This window comes from Callithrix jacchus, chromosome 5 (genome assembly GCF_049354715.1).
Source record: "Callithrix jacchus isolate 240 chromosome 5, calJac240_pri, whole genome shotgun sequence".
Classification (NCBI taxonomy): domain Eukaryota; kingdom Metazoa; phylum Chordata; class Mammalia; order Primates; family Cebidae; genus Callithrix; species Callithrix jacchus.
In genome coordinates, this window is record NC_133506.1 from 4,786,566 (window position 1) to 4,802,978 (window position 16,413).

Genomic DNA, 16,413 nt, shown 5'->3' on the forward strand with positions numbered 1-16,413 from the left:
AGCCATAAGTATGCAATCTTTAAGCCAAAAACCAAATGATAAGAAAGGCACTCCAGGCAATGGGGTGATGGAAACAAGGCTCCCCAATTCTCTAGTTCCCAGGTGCGCATTCCGGACAGATGGAAAAAGAGCAGCAATAAAGATCCAGGAGTATCCATTGGCTCAGCAGAGGAGGGATGACCATTAGAAGTAAATGACTGATAAAGAACTATGACCAATTTGACCACTAAACATAAAACTTCTGTATAAGAATAACGAATCTAATAGGATAGAAAAATACTTGCATCAAATATAACAGGCAAAATAAATCCAAAAACATCACACGAAATGACTAAGGACGATAGCAAGTCTCTAGTACGTAGTGTACAAAAAGAATCCTAGTAGAAAATATGCCTACGAGAAATTACAAACACATCAAACCATGGTCATCATTCCTTACAAATAAGAAATGAAAAATTCAGGTGCTCATGCCTGTAATCCCAGCACTCTGGGAAACTGAGATAGCTGGATCACTTAGGTCAGGAGTTTGAGACCAGCAGCCTGGGCAACATAGTAAAACCTGTCTTTACTAAAAATACAAAAATTAGCCCTCATGGTGGCACAGGCCTGTAATCCCAGCTACTCAGGAGGCTGAGGCAGGAGAATCGCTTGAACCTGGGAGGCAGAGGTTGCAGTGAGCTGAGATTACACCACTGCATTCCAGCGTGGGTAACAGAGACTCTGCTTCAAAAAAAAAAAAAAAAAACAGAAAAAGATATGAAAAATTATAGCAATGCTAAGGTTTCTTATTTATTTATTTATTTATTTATTTATTTATGAGACGCAGTCTTGCTCTGTCACCAGGCTAGAGCACAGTGGCGCAATCTTGGCTCACTGAAACCTCCGCCTCCTGGGTTCAAGCGATTCTTCTGCCTCAGCCTCCCGAGTAGCGGGGACTATAGGCGTGTGCCACTACACCCAGCTAATTTTTGTATTTTTAGAATTTTGTATTTTTGTATTTTTTAGTAGAGACGGGGTTTTACCATGTCGGCCAGGATGATCTTGATCTCTTGACCTCATGATCCGCCCGCCTCAGTCTCCCAAAGTGCTGGGATTATAGGCGTGAGCCACCACGACCAGCCTAAGGTTTCTCTTTAAATGCTGATATTATTTCAAAACTGGCAGGTACATGGGCAACGCAATCTTGAAAAAGCTACAGGACAATACACTGCAAGGACATAAACGCATTGGTCCCTCTGCCTCAGAAATTATTTTCCTAAGAATCTTAATTCTGAGGAAATAATCTAATAAGTGAAATCAAAACAAAACCAGACATTCACAGAAGCATCATCACAGCACTATTTCTACTAATTAAGAAATGAAAGCAGCTAGGTATGGTGGCTCATGCCTGTAATCCCAGCACTTTGGGAGGCCGAGGCGGGTGGATTACTTGAGGTCAGGAGTTCAAGACCAGCCTGGACAACATGGTGAAACCCTGTCTCTACTAAAAAATACAAAAATTAGCCAGGTGTGATGATACATGCCTGTAATCCCAGCTACTCAGGAAGCTGAGGCAGGAAAATCACTTGAACCTGGGAGGCAAAGATGCAGTGAGCCGAGTTTGCACCATTGTACTCCAGCCTGGGCGACAGAGTGAGACTCTGTCTCTAAAAAAAGAAATGGGAGCAACCCAAATGTACACAGGTAAATGATTTGGCCAATGAGGACACAACTATTTCACTGAGTATTATGTAGTCACTAAGTAGTTAATCATAAAGATGACATGGCAACAAGGTTAAATGTTTTTAGAAATTAAAACAACTAAAAAGAAAAAAATCACCCCCAAACCCAGCATGCATATATTGGAAAATGTGCATATGTGAACAAAAGAGGAAGGAGAACACACAAAGATGAAAATAGTTGTGTAAAATTGGATGAGGAGAATTATAGGTGATTTTTAAAATTTTAAATTTTATTGATTTATTTTGAGACAGAGTCTTGCTCTGTTGCCCAGGCTGGAGTGCATTGGTGTGGTCTTGGATCACTGCAACCCCCGCCTCCCAGGTACAAGCTATTCTAGTGCCTCAGCCTCCTGAGCAGCTGGAATTACAAACACGCAACTTCTGGTTACTTTTCGTATTTTTAGTAGAGACAGCTGCACCATGTTGCCCAGGCTGGTGAACTCCTGGCCTCAAGTGATCTGCCCACCTTGGCCTCCCAAAGTGCTGGGATTATAGGCGTGAGCCACTACATCAGGCCAATTAATGACGATTTTTGCCGGGTGCGGTGGCTCACGCCCGTAATCCCACCACTTTGGGAGGCTGAGGCGGGTGGATCACGAGTTCAAGAGATCGAGACCATCCTGGTCAACATGGTGAAACCCCGTCTCTACTAAAAATACAAAAATTAGCTGGGCATGGTGGCACGTGCCTGTAATCCCAGCTACTCAGGAGGCTGAGGCAAGAGAATTGCCTGAACCCAGGAGGCGGAGGTTGCGGTGAGCTGAAATTGTGCCATTGCACTCTAGCCTGGATAACAAGAGTGAAACTCCGTCCTCAAAAAAAAGGACGATTTTTATATCATTATTCTAAAGGTCAGTTTCCACCTAAAATGTAAAATACATATGCCAAAAGTGCCACTTCTAGGAATCTAGCCTACATAACCACTAACATGAGTGCAAAAAGAACAAGAACAGTTATTGCAGCAGTGTCTGGAATGAAAAAACTATACACCGTAATGTACATATGGAACAAGGATACTACACAGACCTTTAAAAGCATGAAGCAGACCTGCATATAATAACACAGAAAAATGTCGGACTTGGCTCACCGCAACCTCCGCCTCCTGGGTTCAGGCAATTCTCCTCCCTCAGCCTCCCGAGTGGCTGGGATTACAGGCACGCGCCACCATGCCCAGCTAATTTTTTGTATCTTTAGTAGAGACGGGGTTTCACCATTTTGACCAGGATGGTCTCGATCTCTTGACCTCGTGATCCACCCGCTCGGCCTCCCAAAGTGCTGGGATTACAGGCTTGAGCCACCACGCCTGGCCAGATGTCGGATATTTTTAAGTAAACAGAACAAGTTGCAGAATAAGATATATACACATATATCTTAAAGTCAACTTCTGTTTTCTCTTATTTTCTCACCCAGGCTGCAGTGCAGTGGTGCAATCATGGCTCACTGTAGCCTTGACCTCCTGGTTCAAGCGATATCTCTACTTCAACCTTAAACTTCACATGTATAAATATATATATTCCAGTTTAATCTAATAAACGTGCTTATGTACCAAATAAATCTGGAAGGAAACACACCCAACTGCCAACAGAAGTTACCATGGGGTGGTAAGATAGGGACCACATAAACTTTCTATATTATATCCTCTGGTACTATTTCAAATTGTTAAAATATGCGGTGGTTCAGGACTATAATCCCAGCACTGTGGGAGGCTGAGGTGGGCAGATCACCTGTGGTCATGAGTTCGAGACCAGCCTGGCCAACATGGAGAAACCATGTCACTAATAAAAATAAAAAAATTAGCCAGGCATGGTGGCATGCACCTGTAATCCCAGCTACTTGGGAGGCTGAGGCAAGAGAATCACTTGAAAACAGGAGGCGGAGGTTGCAGTGAGCTGAGATCACACCATTGCACTCCAGCCTGGACGACAGGGCAAGACTCTGCCTCAAAAAAAAAAAAAAAAAAAAAAAAGGTTGGCTAGGTGCGGTGGCTCATACCTGTAATCCCAACACTTTGGGAGCCTGAGGTGGGCAGATCACCTGAGGTCAGGAGTTTGAGACCAGCCTGACCAACATGGAGAAGTCCCAGTCTCTACTAAAAAAAAAAAATACAAAATTAGCTGGATGTGGTGGTGCACGCCTGTAATCCCAGCTACTTGGGAGGCTGAGGCAAGAGAATCCCTTGAACCCGGAAAGCAGAGGTTGCAGTGAGCTGAGATCATGTCACTGCACTCCAGCCTGGGCAACAAAGAGCGAAATTCTGTCTCAAGAAAAAAAAAAAAAAAAAAAAAAAAGTTAAAATATGCATCTGTACTTACACAATGAAAGATCCAAAGCAAAAAAAAAAAAAGCATCTAAATTTGTATTGCTTTTATGAGTATAACCACAGAATAGCATAGTACAGGTTATAGTAAACTACCATTTACGTAAGAAAAAGAGGGGCCATATAAGTGCTTGCATAGATGTATAAGAAACAAACAGCTGAGTATAGTGGTTCATGCCTGTAATCCTAACACTTTGGCAGGCCAACGTGGACGAATCATTTGAGACCAGAAGTTCGAGACCAACCTGTGCAACATGGCAAATCCACATCTCTACAAAAAAATGCAAAAAAAATTAGCAGGTATGGTGGCATGCATCAGTAGTCCAGGTACTTGGGGTGTTGAGGCAGGAGGATCACTTGAGCTTGGGAGGGTCAAGTCTGGCAAAGAAAGAAAGGAAAAAAGAAACAAACAAACTAACTAATAATGGTTGTTTCTAAGGGAAGAAAGACTGAGATTAGGGGTAGGAGAGTGGGAATTTTATTTTTCTCTTAGATCCTTTCACATCATTAATTCTTTTACTGTGTGCAAGTATTGCCTGTAAACAATCCTGAAATTTGTTTGGAACCACAAAAGACTCAGAAAGACAAAGCAAGCCTGGACAAAAAGAACAAAGCTTGAGGTATCACACTACCTGATTTCGAAACATACTAGAAAGGTGTAGTAACCAAAAAAAGCATGATACTGGTATAAAAACACAGACATACAGACCAATGGACTAGAACAGAGAACCCAGAAATAAATCCACGTATTTAGAGCCAACGGATTTTCGACAAAGTCATCGAGACCATACATTGGGAAAAGGATATCCTCTTCAATAAATGGTGCTGGGAAAACTGGATTTGTAGAACGGTACTTGGCCCCCATCTCTCATGAGATAGAAAAATCAACTCAACATGGATGAAGGACTTCTATATAAGATTCAAAACTATAAAATGACTGGAATAAAACATAGGGGAAATGCTTCAGGACACTGGGGCAAGGATTTTATGGCTAAGACTTCAAAAGCATAGGCAACAACCACAAAATAGACAAATGGGACCATATTAAACTAAAAGCCTCTCCACAGTAGGGAGACAATCAACAGAGTGAGGAGACATTCTGAAATGGGAGAATATATTGGCAAACCATTCATCTGACGAGGGACTAATTAACATTTAGAATATGCAAGAACTCAAACTCAACAGCAGAAAAACAAACAATCCCATTAAGAAGCGGGCAAAGGAAGGCTCTGAACAGAGATTTCTCAAAAGACATATAAATGGTTATCAGGTATTTGAAAAAATGCTCAACATCACTAATTATTAGGGAAATTCAAATCAAAACCACAATGACGTATCACCTCACCCCAGTTAGAGCGGCTATTATCAAAAAGACAAAAAATAACAAATGCTGGCAAGGATGTGGAGAAAAGGGCACTCTTACACACTGCTGGTGGGAATGTCAATTAGCCATTATGGAAAACAGTATGGAGTTTTCTGAAGAAAGCTATAAACTGCTGGGTGAGTTGGCAGTGCCTATAGTCCCAACCACTTGGGAGGCTGAAGTGGGAAGATTGCTTGAGCCTAGAAGTTCAAGTCCAGCCTGGACAACACAGCCAGACCTTATCTGTTATTATTTTTTAAGAGATAAGGGGCCAGGCAAAGGTGGCTCACACCTTAATCCCAGCACTTTGGGAGGCCAAGGTGGGCAGATCACGAGGTTAGGAGTCCGAGACCAGCCTGACCAACATGGTGAAACCCTGTCCCTACTAAAAATACAAAGATTAGCTGGGCATGGTGGCACATGCCTGTAGTCCCAGCTACTCAGGAGGCTGAGGCAAGAGAATAGCTTGAACCCAGGAGGTGGAGGTTGCAGTGAGCCAAGATTGTGCCACTGCACTCTAGTCTGGTGACAGAGCAAGACTCTGTCTCAAAAAAACAAAAACAAAAACAAAACTACAATACAATCCAGCAATACTACTACTGGGTATTTCTTCAAAGGAAAGGAAGCTAGTACATCAAAGGGATCCCTACATCCTCACGTTCATATTGCAGCACTATTTACAATAGCCAAGATACGGAATTCGATAAGTGTCCATCAACAGATAAATGGATAAAGAAAATGTGGTATTAACACACAATGACATACTATTCAACCATAAAAAAGAATGAAATCCTGTCATCTGCAGCAACACGGACAGAAGTAGAGGTCATTATATTAGCTGAAATAAGTCAGGCACAGAAAGAAAAATATTACATCTTCTCACCCATATGTAGAAGCTAAAAATGTTGCTCCTGTAGGTAGAGATAATGATGGTTACCAGAATCTGAGAAGTCGGAGGGGACAAAGACAGACTGGTTAATGGGCACACATGTCCAGTTAGATAGAAGCAACATGTTCTCGTGGTTGACAGCACAATAGGGTGACTACATAGTTAACATTCATTTATTGTATATTTCAAAATAGTTTGTTAGGCTTATGGCCCCTGCCTATAATTCCAGCTACTTGGAAGACTGAGGCAGGAGGATTGTATGAGCCCAGGACTACTCGGCCTGAGCAAGAATAAGATCCTGTCTCAAAAAAAAAAAAAGGAAAATGAAAGGCTAGAAGATTAGAAGATTTGAAATGTTCTTAACACACACACAAATGAATGTTTCAGGGGCGCGGTGGCTCATGCCTGTAATCCTAGCACTTTGGGAGGCCGAGGCAGGAGACCGACGAGACTATCCTGGCTAACACAGTGAAATCCCGTTTCTAATACAAAAAAGTAGCCGGGCGTGGTGGCATGCGCCTGTAGTCCCAGCTACTCAGGAGAATCGCTTAATCCCGGGAGGCGGAGTTTACAGTGAGCCGAGACCCACCAGCCTGAGAGGACAGAGCCAGAATGAGTATCAAAAAAAAAAGAATGAGTATCAAAAAAAAAAAAAAAAAAAAAAAAAAGCCAGGCGGTGGCTCACACTGTAATCCCAGCACTTTGGGAGGCGGGCAGATCATGAGGTCTGGAATTCGAGCCTAGCCTGGCCAACATGGTGAAACCTCGCCTCTACTAAAAATGCAAAAATTAGCCGGGTATGGTGGCAGGCATCTGTAATTCCAGCTACTAGGGAGACTTAGGCAGGAGAACTGCCTGAACCCTGGGAGGCGGAGGTTGTAGGGAGCTGAGATCGCGCCATTGCACTCCAGACTGGGTGACACAGCAAGATTCCATCTCCGAAAAAAAAAAGAAATAATGAACGTTTGAGGTGACGAATATTTTACAATAAATATAGCCTGACTTGATCATTACACCTTGTATGCCTGTATCAAAATATCACATGTATAAATATAAATATCTACAACATAAATGTGTACAACTATCATATATGAATTTTTTTCACAGCTTAAGAAGTGATGTGAAAAATGAAGTTTATATATATTTGAAGTATTATTACATGTTTGTAATGATGTGGAGATATTCTTTGCGGTGTAATAATGAAAAACACATAACCCACAATTGCACATTCAACAAGGGCTAAATCGTATAAAGCAAAAACAAAGACTGTAAGTCATATGACTGTGTCTCCAGGTGATGACACAGTTTCTTTTTTCAATTTTTCTTAAAAGATCTAGATTTAAAAACACGATTTTTGAAAAAATAATACATTCACATGGCTTAACATTTAAAACTTTTTTCAAATTTTGCACAAGCTGTGATTAAAAACTACAAAACCCTTAAAGGCGTAGAAAGCCCACAGCTGCAGCCAGCAAGGTAGAAAGAAGGCTTTGGGATCCTCAAGGGCGGACGCCGCCTGTTCCTGACTCAGGCACTCAGTCCCAGCAGCTGGCAAGGACCACGGTGACAGAGTGGCGGCAACCAAGCTTCTCCACCTCCACCATTTCCTGGGGCAAAGCACTAGGCTACTCGAAGCTCTGGGTAACAGATTTGCATAAAAAATGGGGTTAATGGTCGTATCCACTTCACAGAGCTGGGAGAAGGAAGCGGAGGAAAGACGAGATAACTAAAGCGCTTGGCAGAGCCTGCCATACACTGAGCTCGCAGGAAACGTTAGCAAGGTTGCCATCGCGCAACAAGGCCCAGGACGCTAGGCTGCAGGGTCGCTGTGCAACCCTCGCCCCACCATCTCTTCCCGGCCGAGTCGGAGCTCCTGCTTCCGGTCAAGGGGCAGCAGGAACCCGCCCCGCCTCAGCTCCGCTCTAGAGGCCCGCGCCGCCTGGGTTCCGCCCTCAAGTCTGCTCCGGCCCGGTCCCGGCCACGCCCAGCCCCAACCAATTCCCAGCCCAGAGCTCTGAGACCCCCTCATCCTCAGAGATCTGAAGGCCTAGCGTGGGGTGGTGGGCGGCTGCCAGCCACTAGCCCCTCGGCCCACGCTCACCATTTCCGACGGATCCGGTAGCCCCGCGTAGCCAACACTCAGCCCAGTCCCGTGCCTTTCTGCGCCTGCGCACAGGTTTCTGTCAAAACGGACAACGCTCACTGCCTATCAGGAGCCAGGGTGAGGTGGGGGCGGGAGCGCAGGCTTTAGCTGCGCCCGGACTCTGTAAATTTGCTCGACTGTGGGAAAGCGAAAAGCAAAGGAGACAAGCGCTAAAGTGTGGACAATTCCCAACTCCAGCCGTGCAGAAAAGATGCTGGTTCTGGCCAGAAGCGGTGGCTCACGCCTGTAAAACCAGCACTTTTGGAGCCCGAGTCGGAAGGATCGCTTGAGCCTAAGAGTTCGAGAACAGCCTCGGCAACATGGCGACACCTCGTCTCTACTAAAAAAAAAAAAAAAAAAAAAAAAAAAAAAAGGAAGGTAGCCGGGCGTGGTGGCTCGCGCCTGTGGTCCCAGCTACTGGGAGGTAGCTGAGGTGGGAGGATCGTTCGAGGCTCAGTGAGCCAAGATCGCGCCACTGCACTCCAGCCTGGGCGACAGAGCGAGAGACCCTAACTCACAAAAAAAGAACATGCTGGTTCTCGGTATCGGAAGGTGCTTTCAGCTCTCAATGGAGTTCTAAGCTGGCTCTGAAGTCCCTGGGTGGAGCGTGGTGGGAGAGTATGAAGGCGAGTGGGGCGGTTGCTGAGACCCCTTTGAGCCCAGACGGAGAGAGAGGCTCCCAGTGCCCAAATGCGCTTCGGGATCGGGCAGGCCAGGGATGGGGCTGGAGTCTCCGGGGAAGAGGCTGTGCAAACTCGGAGATGAATTGGTTAGGGCTGGCCTGGGAGTCTACAGAATCCGAGCTCAGCCACAGCTGAATCCCCGCGTTACCTAGGAGAAACCACTTCACATCTTTGTGTTCTATCCTGTTCTCACCTCTAAAAGGGGGACCCTTCTTACCAGAGTCCAGTGTTGTCCGGGTTTTCGTTCTTTAGCATTCTATTCTCGCAGGCCGCAAACATTTCTGGGTCCTCTAAGTAGGAAATAACTTCGGTTAAAACATGCTGCCGTTTAGTGAACCCTGTGCCACATTACTGTGCTGAACACGCACATGCCTTATCACCAGTAAGCTTCACCGAATACTTTATAAGTGCCTTTTCTCCCAGGCACTGTAGCTTGTTGGATTCAACGATAATCTTAACTCCAAAATTTCATTCCACGGTAGCTGCTCTTCAGTGAGGAAGGATTTGGTTCTCCTTCGAAATGTAAGTGTCTGCATGTTAAGAGGATTGACTTTTTGTATTAAAATACAAAATTAGCCGGGCATGGAGGTGGGCGCCTGTAATCCCAGCTACTCGGGAGGGTGAAGCAGAATTGCTTGAAATCGGGCGGGGGAGGTTGCAGTGAGCCGAGATCGCGCCACTGCACTCCAGCTTGGGCGACAGAACGAGACTCTAGTTTCGGAAAAAAAAAAAAAAAAAAAAAAAAGTTTTGGGAATAGATTTGATAGGATTTGGAGGCTAATTAAATGTAATGGCAAAACTGGTCACTCCCGGTGTTGTGGTATGTAAGTAGCAGTACAGCAAAATGGTTAAGTATACATGCTCTGGAGTCAAACCGTCCTGGATTCCAATCTGTACTTTCTACTTAATAGTTGTGAACATGATTCAATCATTTGGAGCCTCTATTGTCTTGTGAAACAGAAATCGTTCCCAGTAACAGGAAGACTAAGTGACACTGCACATAGCATATCTACTAGTGTCCTGCACATAGTGATAAATGTTGACAGTTGTTTTGGTATTAAGTGAATGTTGGTGTGGGGTATTGGTTGCTATGATATGGAAGACAAATAGAAGAACAGGTCTGAATTAGAAGAAAAGTAACAGGAGGGCTGTTTTTAGTGATCTTGCAAGTATGACTACAAATTCTCCAGGTTCTTCCCTGCGGGGTGCTTTGAGGAAATCCCTTTGTTCATAGCCACTCTTCACTTATTAACAGGACCCTGTTTACAAGGGATCAACAGTGTCCTTTGGGGGTTTATGTTTAAGGTCCTCTTTTCCTTGCCAACCACAAAGTTTCTCCTGGCTCCTCACTACAGATATCCTGATCACAAAGGAGTCCTACAAACATGGAAGATTCGACAACTGAAATAGGCTGGGAGAGACAGCAACTCCTAGAGTTATACAATGTTTGAGACACTTGAAAAGTCCAGAGAACAGCCAGTCAGCCACAGCTGAGTCCCAGTTTGATGCTTTGTAGGGTTTTGGATGAGAGACAATGGTTAATAAGAACAATTACTTATTCCCCATAGGTTTCCACATGCTGAGGGGGACATATCTTGTCCCTTATTCTAAGCACATTGAAACTACAGCATTCTAGCAGCTTCCACTGGACAGACTAAACAGCTACTCAGGACCTGGGAGAGGCCTGCAGTTTCTGTCCCCTAGGCCCATGTTAGATCAGCTGTATTAAAAAATTCCTCTTGCCTTAGTCCCTTTCCACTGGTTTTGTTTTAAATGAGAGCATAATCACCTGAGTTTCCCAATAAGAAAAAGGTCTATGAAGATGGTAAGCAGGCCAGCTGGTTGATAACACTCTTGGTAACAGTCTTGATAGCTAGCTAGTTGGTGGTTCTCTACTTAGCACTCCTGCCTGTGGTCCCATCTTTCAGTTGTCTCAGAAAACAATTCACATGGAGGCCTTCATGTTAGTCAACAGCCCCTGGAGATATCTTCATCTTCAACATGGGCACCAAATCCAGTCTCATCTGCGTAGCAATTTCTAGTATTTTTACTCATATTGTGGTAGGCCAGGTCTTAATAACACAGGTCTCCATAACAACTGTTTCAGCACTGACTGAGTGGTTAAGTTAAATATTAAAAGCTAAAAAAGTCAGGGCCCTTATACAAAAGCCCACCAAGGGTTTTGCCCAGGCCTTTCCTGGGCCTTGAAGCATGACAAGATAACAAAGGAATTAACAGGATCCATTTAGGATTAGACAAGTTTTATTGGGGGTCTGAAGGAACTTTTTCTGAAGGCCCCCACAAACAAGTTTACTGGGGGGTCTGAAGGGTAATCATTCACCCCAGCACCTGGATCCATTTAGATTCAGTAAATTTACTGAGGCTCCAGAAGAAGGTCTTTGGGACTCAGATCTTAGTTATAGATTTAAAAAAGCTAATCACTTATGTCTTTAGATGAATGCACACTTACACATAGACATACAGATTAGAAGGTAAATAAGCTCTGGAAAACTTTGTACTTTTGAGTTGGTCTGGGGATAATTTCCAGGCCTTCTCCCCATACCCATTACTGAAGTAAACTCCCTCCTTTCCCAGTTCATCTGCACCTCATTATTGGGCTGCAAGAATAAGGAGCCTGACCCTTGTTTTGGTCCGGGAACAATACCACAATACAGACATACTGTAACTTGCCACATAAAAAAGCAGAGAGGCAGAAGTCTATGTGACCTAGTCATTTTAAGTCTTCTCTGAAGGCGGGGCCGGGGAAAGAGTAAAGAGACCCCATCTTACCCATGACTAACAGAAAAGCATGCAAATCAAGGACCAAAAAGTTTAATTATAAACAGTTTTACATCTTTTAGGAAAACGTTAAGTGAGGCAACCACTGAAGGAACTTTATGAAAGCATTTGACTTCCTGTAATATTTGTAGCATTACCTGAGTATTAGAAGTAACAGATCAAGAAAATAAAGGTACTCTTAATACAGTAATATACAAATATACCAACAATTTTGTAAATAACTAAAAGAAAAAAAAAGGAGGTGGGGGCTGGAGATGCCAACAATACTAAATAGAAGTAGTTAACTCTAAAGGAGTTTAGAAAGATGAAGTAACATCCAAAACAAGAGGAAAAGTTTAATTCCATGAGTCAACCCTGATTAACATTTCAGATTATTAACCAGATAAGTAAAAAGTGGTAGAGCGGGCTTGATTGAAATAGTTCGTTTAGGATGAGAACTTTGTGTATAGTTGAACATGTTTCACTAAAATTTCTAGTCATTGGTATGTCAATCTCTTGATGAAAAATCAGTACCTGAATATGTCTTTTTGTTGCTTTAAGAGACAGGGTCTCGCTATGTTGCCCAGGTTGGATTTGAACTTCTGGACTCAAGCGATCCTCCCACCTCAGCCTCCCAAGTACAATACCTGAATTTTAAATAGAGTTATTGTAAGTTTTATGAAATGAGGTTCTTCTGTACTCTGACATAATAAAAGACAGAGCAGGAATTCATTATTATGAGCTGTTTGATCAGTTTTAAACCACTCCATTTGATCAAAAAAGTGAGGTCCTTCCCTCCTGACCAGGCTGTGGAATGCTGTCTTCCCCAACCCCTGCCCCCTGCAAAAGAGCAGAAGAATAAGGCAATTGCTCATTTTACTTTGTTTTTATTTCAATGTAACATGCAGTAAAAAAAAATAATAATAATTAACAGGATTTATTAGCATTTACAATGCTTACAAAGAGAAAGAATTCTAAAAGCAATTTAGTTCAGATTTAAGAAAAAGGTCTACGTAAATACTTACAATAAATCTATTTCCATATGTTCAGTTTGGACCAAAATTTAAGATAGCATTTGGTAGATATTTATGTCTGCTATCTATTTGCAGTATTTTTATATAACCTCTGATTCTTGGGATATCCAGCCCCCATTTTCCTAACACAGCAGGGAAGACATATACATGTGGCCACTTAAATTAAAGGGAAAAATGGAGTAGGGAGATCCCAGGCTGCAAAAATATATACAAGCATTTACCTTTTCCAGAACTAAACACTTCTTCCATAAAAATATTAAATAGCCAAGCCCTATAGAACTAGGGCCAGGGCTACTTCAAATATAACTATTCTGTATTTTAAAAATATAGGGCAGAAAGCCTTTTGGGTGATATTTATATATTTTCACACAATATTTCTAGGTCCCTAAATGAATCATGAAGCATTATATAGAACAAAAAAAAAATCTATTTTCTTACATTATCTCTTAATTTAATCTCATAAATCTCTAGTAAATATTGTAGATAACTACATTTCAGTATGAGAATTCACCTCAACAGGAAGTCTTTATAGAGGGCTTAATCTTCATTAGCCATATATTACGAAGTTCAGACTTATATAATGAACGGGTAGTTGGCAGACATTCGCTCTGTAAGACAAAGCAATAGCATTTTCCCCCCCTACCAACAAAAAGGCAGAGTCCCTACTTTTAACAACTAGGGCTACTGGAAACCACACAGTATTTCCTGGGGTACATGAAATAAAAAAAAACCACAGGGCTGGGGAGAGCCTAGTCTCCCAATTTACACTGAGTTTCTTTGATGAGGCAACCTTTTCACTCATGTAAGTCTCTGCTTTATGATGGCAGTGTCTTGGAGTACAGATAGCCAAGTTAAAAAAAAAAAGTTTTTATTGTTGTTCCAGGATGTAAAAAGGAAGAGCATTAGGGCCAAAAAAAATATTTTTTTCCATATGGAACAGGGTTCTGCTGCTTGTTCTTGGCTTAATATTACTTGTTCATGCTATGCCTCTCAAACATGGCAAAGTCCCTTATACATGAGCTATGAGGCTGTCCTCACAGTACAGCTATAATAGGGACTCAGCTGGCTTAGGCTTCATTCCACTGCTCATAAAGTCCAATTTATAACAGCCATCTTGACAGTCTAAGCTAGGCCAATTTAAAAGAATTAACTCCAGAGAACTTCAAAGTACATTAATCAGTTAGTAATGGAGCAATCTAAACTTAAAATAGTCATGAGAAAAAAAGAAAACCCTGCTAAAAATTTTAAGGGTAAAAAGAATATTGCAGATGAGGGATATCAAACCATTTCAGGACAATGTAAAGAATGGAAATGACTACTCCAACATATGTCAGAGAAATGATAAATTTGAAGACTTTTAATTCACAGAGAATATATTCTTGTAGTTACTGGACGTTATCTTCCTTTCTTTTTAGCCCATACCACAGCTCTCCCTCTCAAATGAAAATTTGATGTCAGAAGCTATTTCATTGACCTCTATTTGGACTAGAAAGCACTCTTGTCTTTCTAGTCTTAAACTCCTTAACAATAATTAAATATAAACTGAAGTTGTTGGATTATGATAAAATTATAAAGCATCAGTTATGTAGAACATATAAAAATCACCAGTGATGTCCTTAGATGAATTCAATTAAATTAATTCTAATTCTAGGTTAACTTTTTTCCCATTTATTTTTCCCCCCAAAAGAGACAGGGTCTCCCTATGTGGCCCAGGCTGGTCCTGAACTCCTGTCCTCAAGGGATCCTTCTGCCTCAGCCTCCCAAGGTGCTAGGATTCCACGCCTGGCCCTAGGTTAACTTAAAACAACAACGAAGGAATCACAGTGTTAATATTGTTCGTAAAGTGTAGTATTTGCCAGGCAACTAAAACAATCAAACTTCCAAATGAAATTATTTAGAGGCTGTGACCAACTTTTCCCTGAATTCAAATTGACAAAACTACTTTGTAGAGAGATGCAGTAGTTTTGCATCACTTCCAGGAATGATGTATGGATTCATGCTCCAGAAAGGAAAGACAATAGTCAAGTCAGACTAAAATGAGGAGAACACAAGCCAAAATTTTGCTCACATCCCCAGAAGCTGGGGTAAGTTTGCACTTTTAACAAATGCCTCATCCCAAGAGGCTTAATAGGAAGATCTTGTATATTGCAGTTACCAAAGGACTTCCCTGCTTATCTCCAGAATTTGTAAAAGAAAAAAACCTACTCCCAAGTGAAACTTTTGACCTATATACAAAATTGTTAAGGGAACAAACTAGTGGAATAAGACAAGGCAGATTTCATTGCTGTGTTAAAATTTCATGTTAAGCAAAGTTTTGACTAGTCATTTGCAGACCTGATTTCTGGAAATGGTGAGTAGAAATCACTGGGTGATAAATTTTAATGATAACATTAATTTACTTACACTCAGATAACTCTCTAAAGAGCCACAGTCCAATTTTACAAGATGTGCAACAGGCAGAGAAGAACAAACATTGCAAACAAGTTCTTGCCCATTCACGATGCAAGTTCTCAGAAGTTACTCTTGTCCAAATCCTTCTGTTTCTTCTATGGCAAACAACAGCTTTTCTTTCAGTTGCTCATAGCTCTTGTATGGTGGCAGGTCCAGGCGATTAAAACTAAAAGCAAGAATTGTTAGTTTGAGAAAAGGAAATATGCAAAGAATCAAATGAGTAGTGTAGTATAACACCACTCCTATAGAAGCACAAAAATAAACTACTGTGCTTCAAAGGATACCGTCACGAAAGTGAAATAACTCAAAAATGGAAAAAAATATTTATAAATCATATATCTGATAAAGAACTGCTATCTAAAATATATAAAAAACTTAGAATTCAACAATATTTAAAAATGGGTAAAGGATACATTTCTCCAAAGGAGATATACAAATGACCAATAAACACATGAAAACAATGCTCAACATCCTTAGTCATTAGGTAAATGCAAATAAGATACACTTCACACCTACTGGGATGGCTATTATTTAAAACAACAACAACAAAAAGAAGAAAACAAGAGTTGAAAAGGATGTGAGGATGTGGAGAAATCAGAGCTTTTCTGCACTACTAGTAAGAATATAAAGGAGTGTAGCCCCTATGGAAAGCAGTATGGCGAGATTTCCCCCCCCAAAAAAAATTAAAAATAGAATTACTATACAATCATGCAGTTCTACCTCTGGGTATATACCTAAAACAATTGAAAGCAGGGACATGGGTAGATATACCTATATTCTACCACAGTATACCTATGTTTATAGCAGCATTATTCAAAATAGCCAAAAGGTGGAAATAACCTGTGTCCAGGGAGAGATGAATATACAAACAAAATGTAGTATATTCAGACTATCAAGTATTATTTACCATTAAAAAGGAGGAAATGCTGACACATGTTACAACATGGATGAAAATTAAAGATACTATTCTAAGTGAAATAAGCCAGTCACAAAAGGACAAATAAGGTATGATTCTACACTTAAGAAGTACTAAA

At 41.6% G+C, this 16,413-nt stretch overlaps 2 protein-coding genes and 1 long non-coding RNA gene across 10 annotated transcripts in view; 1 reads left to right on the plus strand and 2 right to left on the minus strand.

Annotated features, from left to right (window-relative positions):
- DYNLRB1 (dynein light chain roadblock-type 1) overlaps nucleotides 1-8,454 on the minus strand; it is a 29,537-nt gene extending 21,083 nt beyond the window's left edge. Inside the window, exons 1-2 of one of the 2 annotated variants that reach the window (XM_054255107.2) lie at nucleotides 8,392-8,454; nucleotides 4,284-4,416 (exon numbers count right to left, since the gene is read on the minus strand). In XM_054255107.2, coding sequence (XP_054111082.1) covers nucleotides 4,284-4,307 — 24 coding nt within the window. In that variant the 5' untranslated portion in view covers nucleotides 4,308-4,416; nucleotides 8,392-8,454. The remainder of the gene's footprint in view (nucleotides 1-4,283; nucleotides 4,417-8,391) is intronic. The other variant, XM_002747263.7, reaches the window with a different exon arrangement.
- The window catches only part of ITCH (itchy E3 ubiquitin protein ligase), a 150,142-nt gene that overhangs the window by 5,155 nt on the left and 128,574 nt on the right, over nucleotides 1-16,413 (minus strand). For 5 of the 6 annotated variants that reach the window (XM_035298060.3, XM_035298061.3, XM_035298058.3 and 2 more), the window contains one exon: nucleotides 12,766-15,545. In XM_035298060.3, the coding sequence (XP_035153951.3) occupies nucleotides 15,446-15,545 (100 nt within the window). In that variant the 3' untranslated portion in view covers nucleotides 12,766-15,445. Of the gene's footprint in view, nucleotides 1-9,333; nucleotides 9,407-12,765; nucleotides 15,546-16,413 lie in introns of those variants that run through there. The other variant, XR_004742718.3, reaches the window with a different exon arrangement.
- LOC118153525 (uncharacterized) overlaps nucleotides 8,519-16,413 on the plus strand; it is a 35,970-nt gene continuing 28,075 nt past the window's right edge. For both annotated transcript variants that reach the window (XR_008481136.2, XR_004742719.3), the window contains exon 1: nucleotides 8,519-9,638. This is a non-coding gene — a long non-coding RNA (uncharacterized LOC118153525). The remainder of the gene's footprint in view (nucleotides 9,639-16,413) is intronic.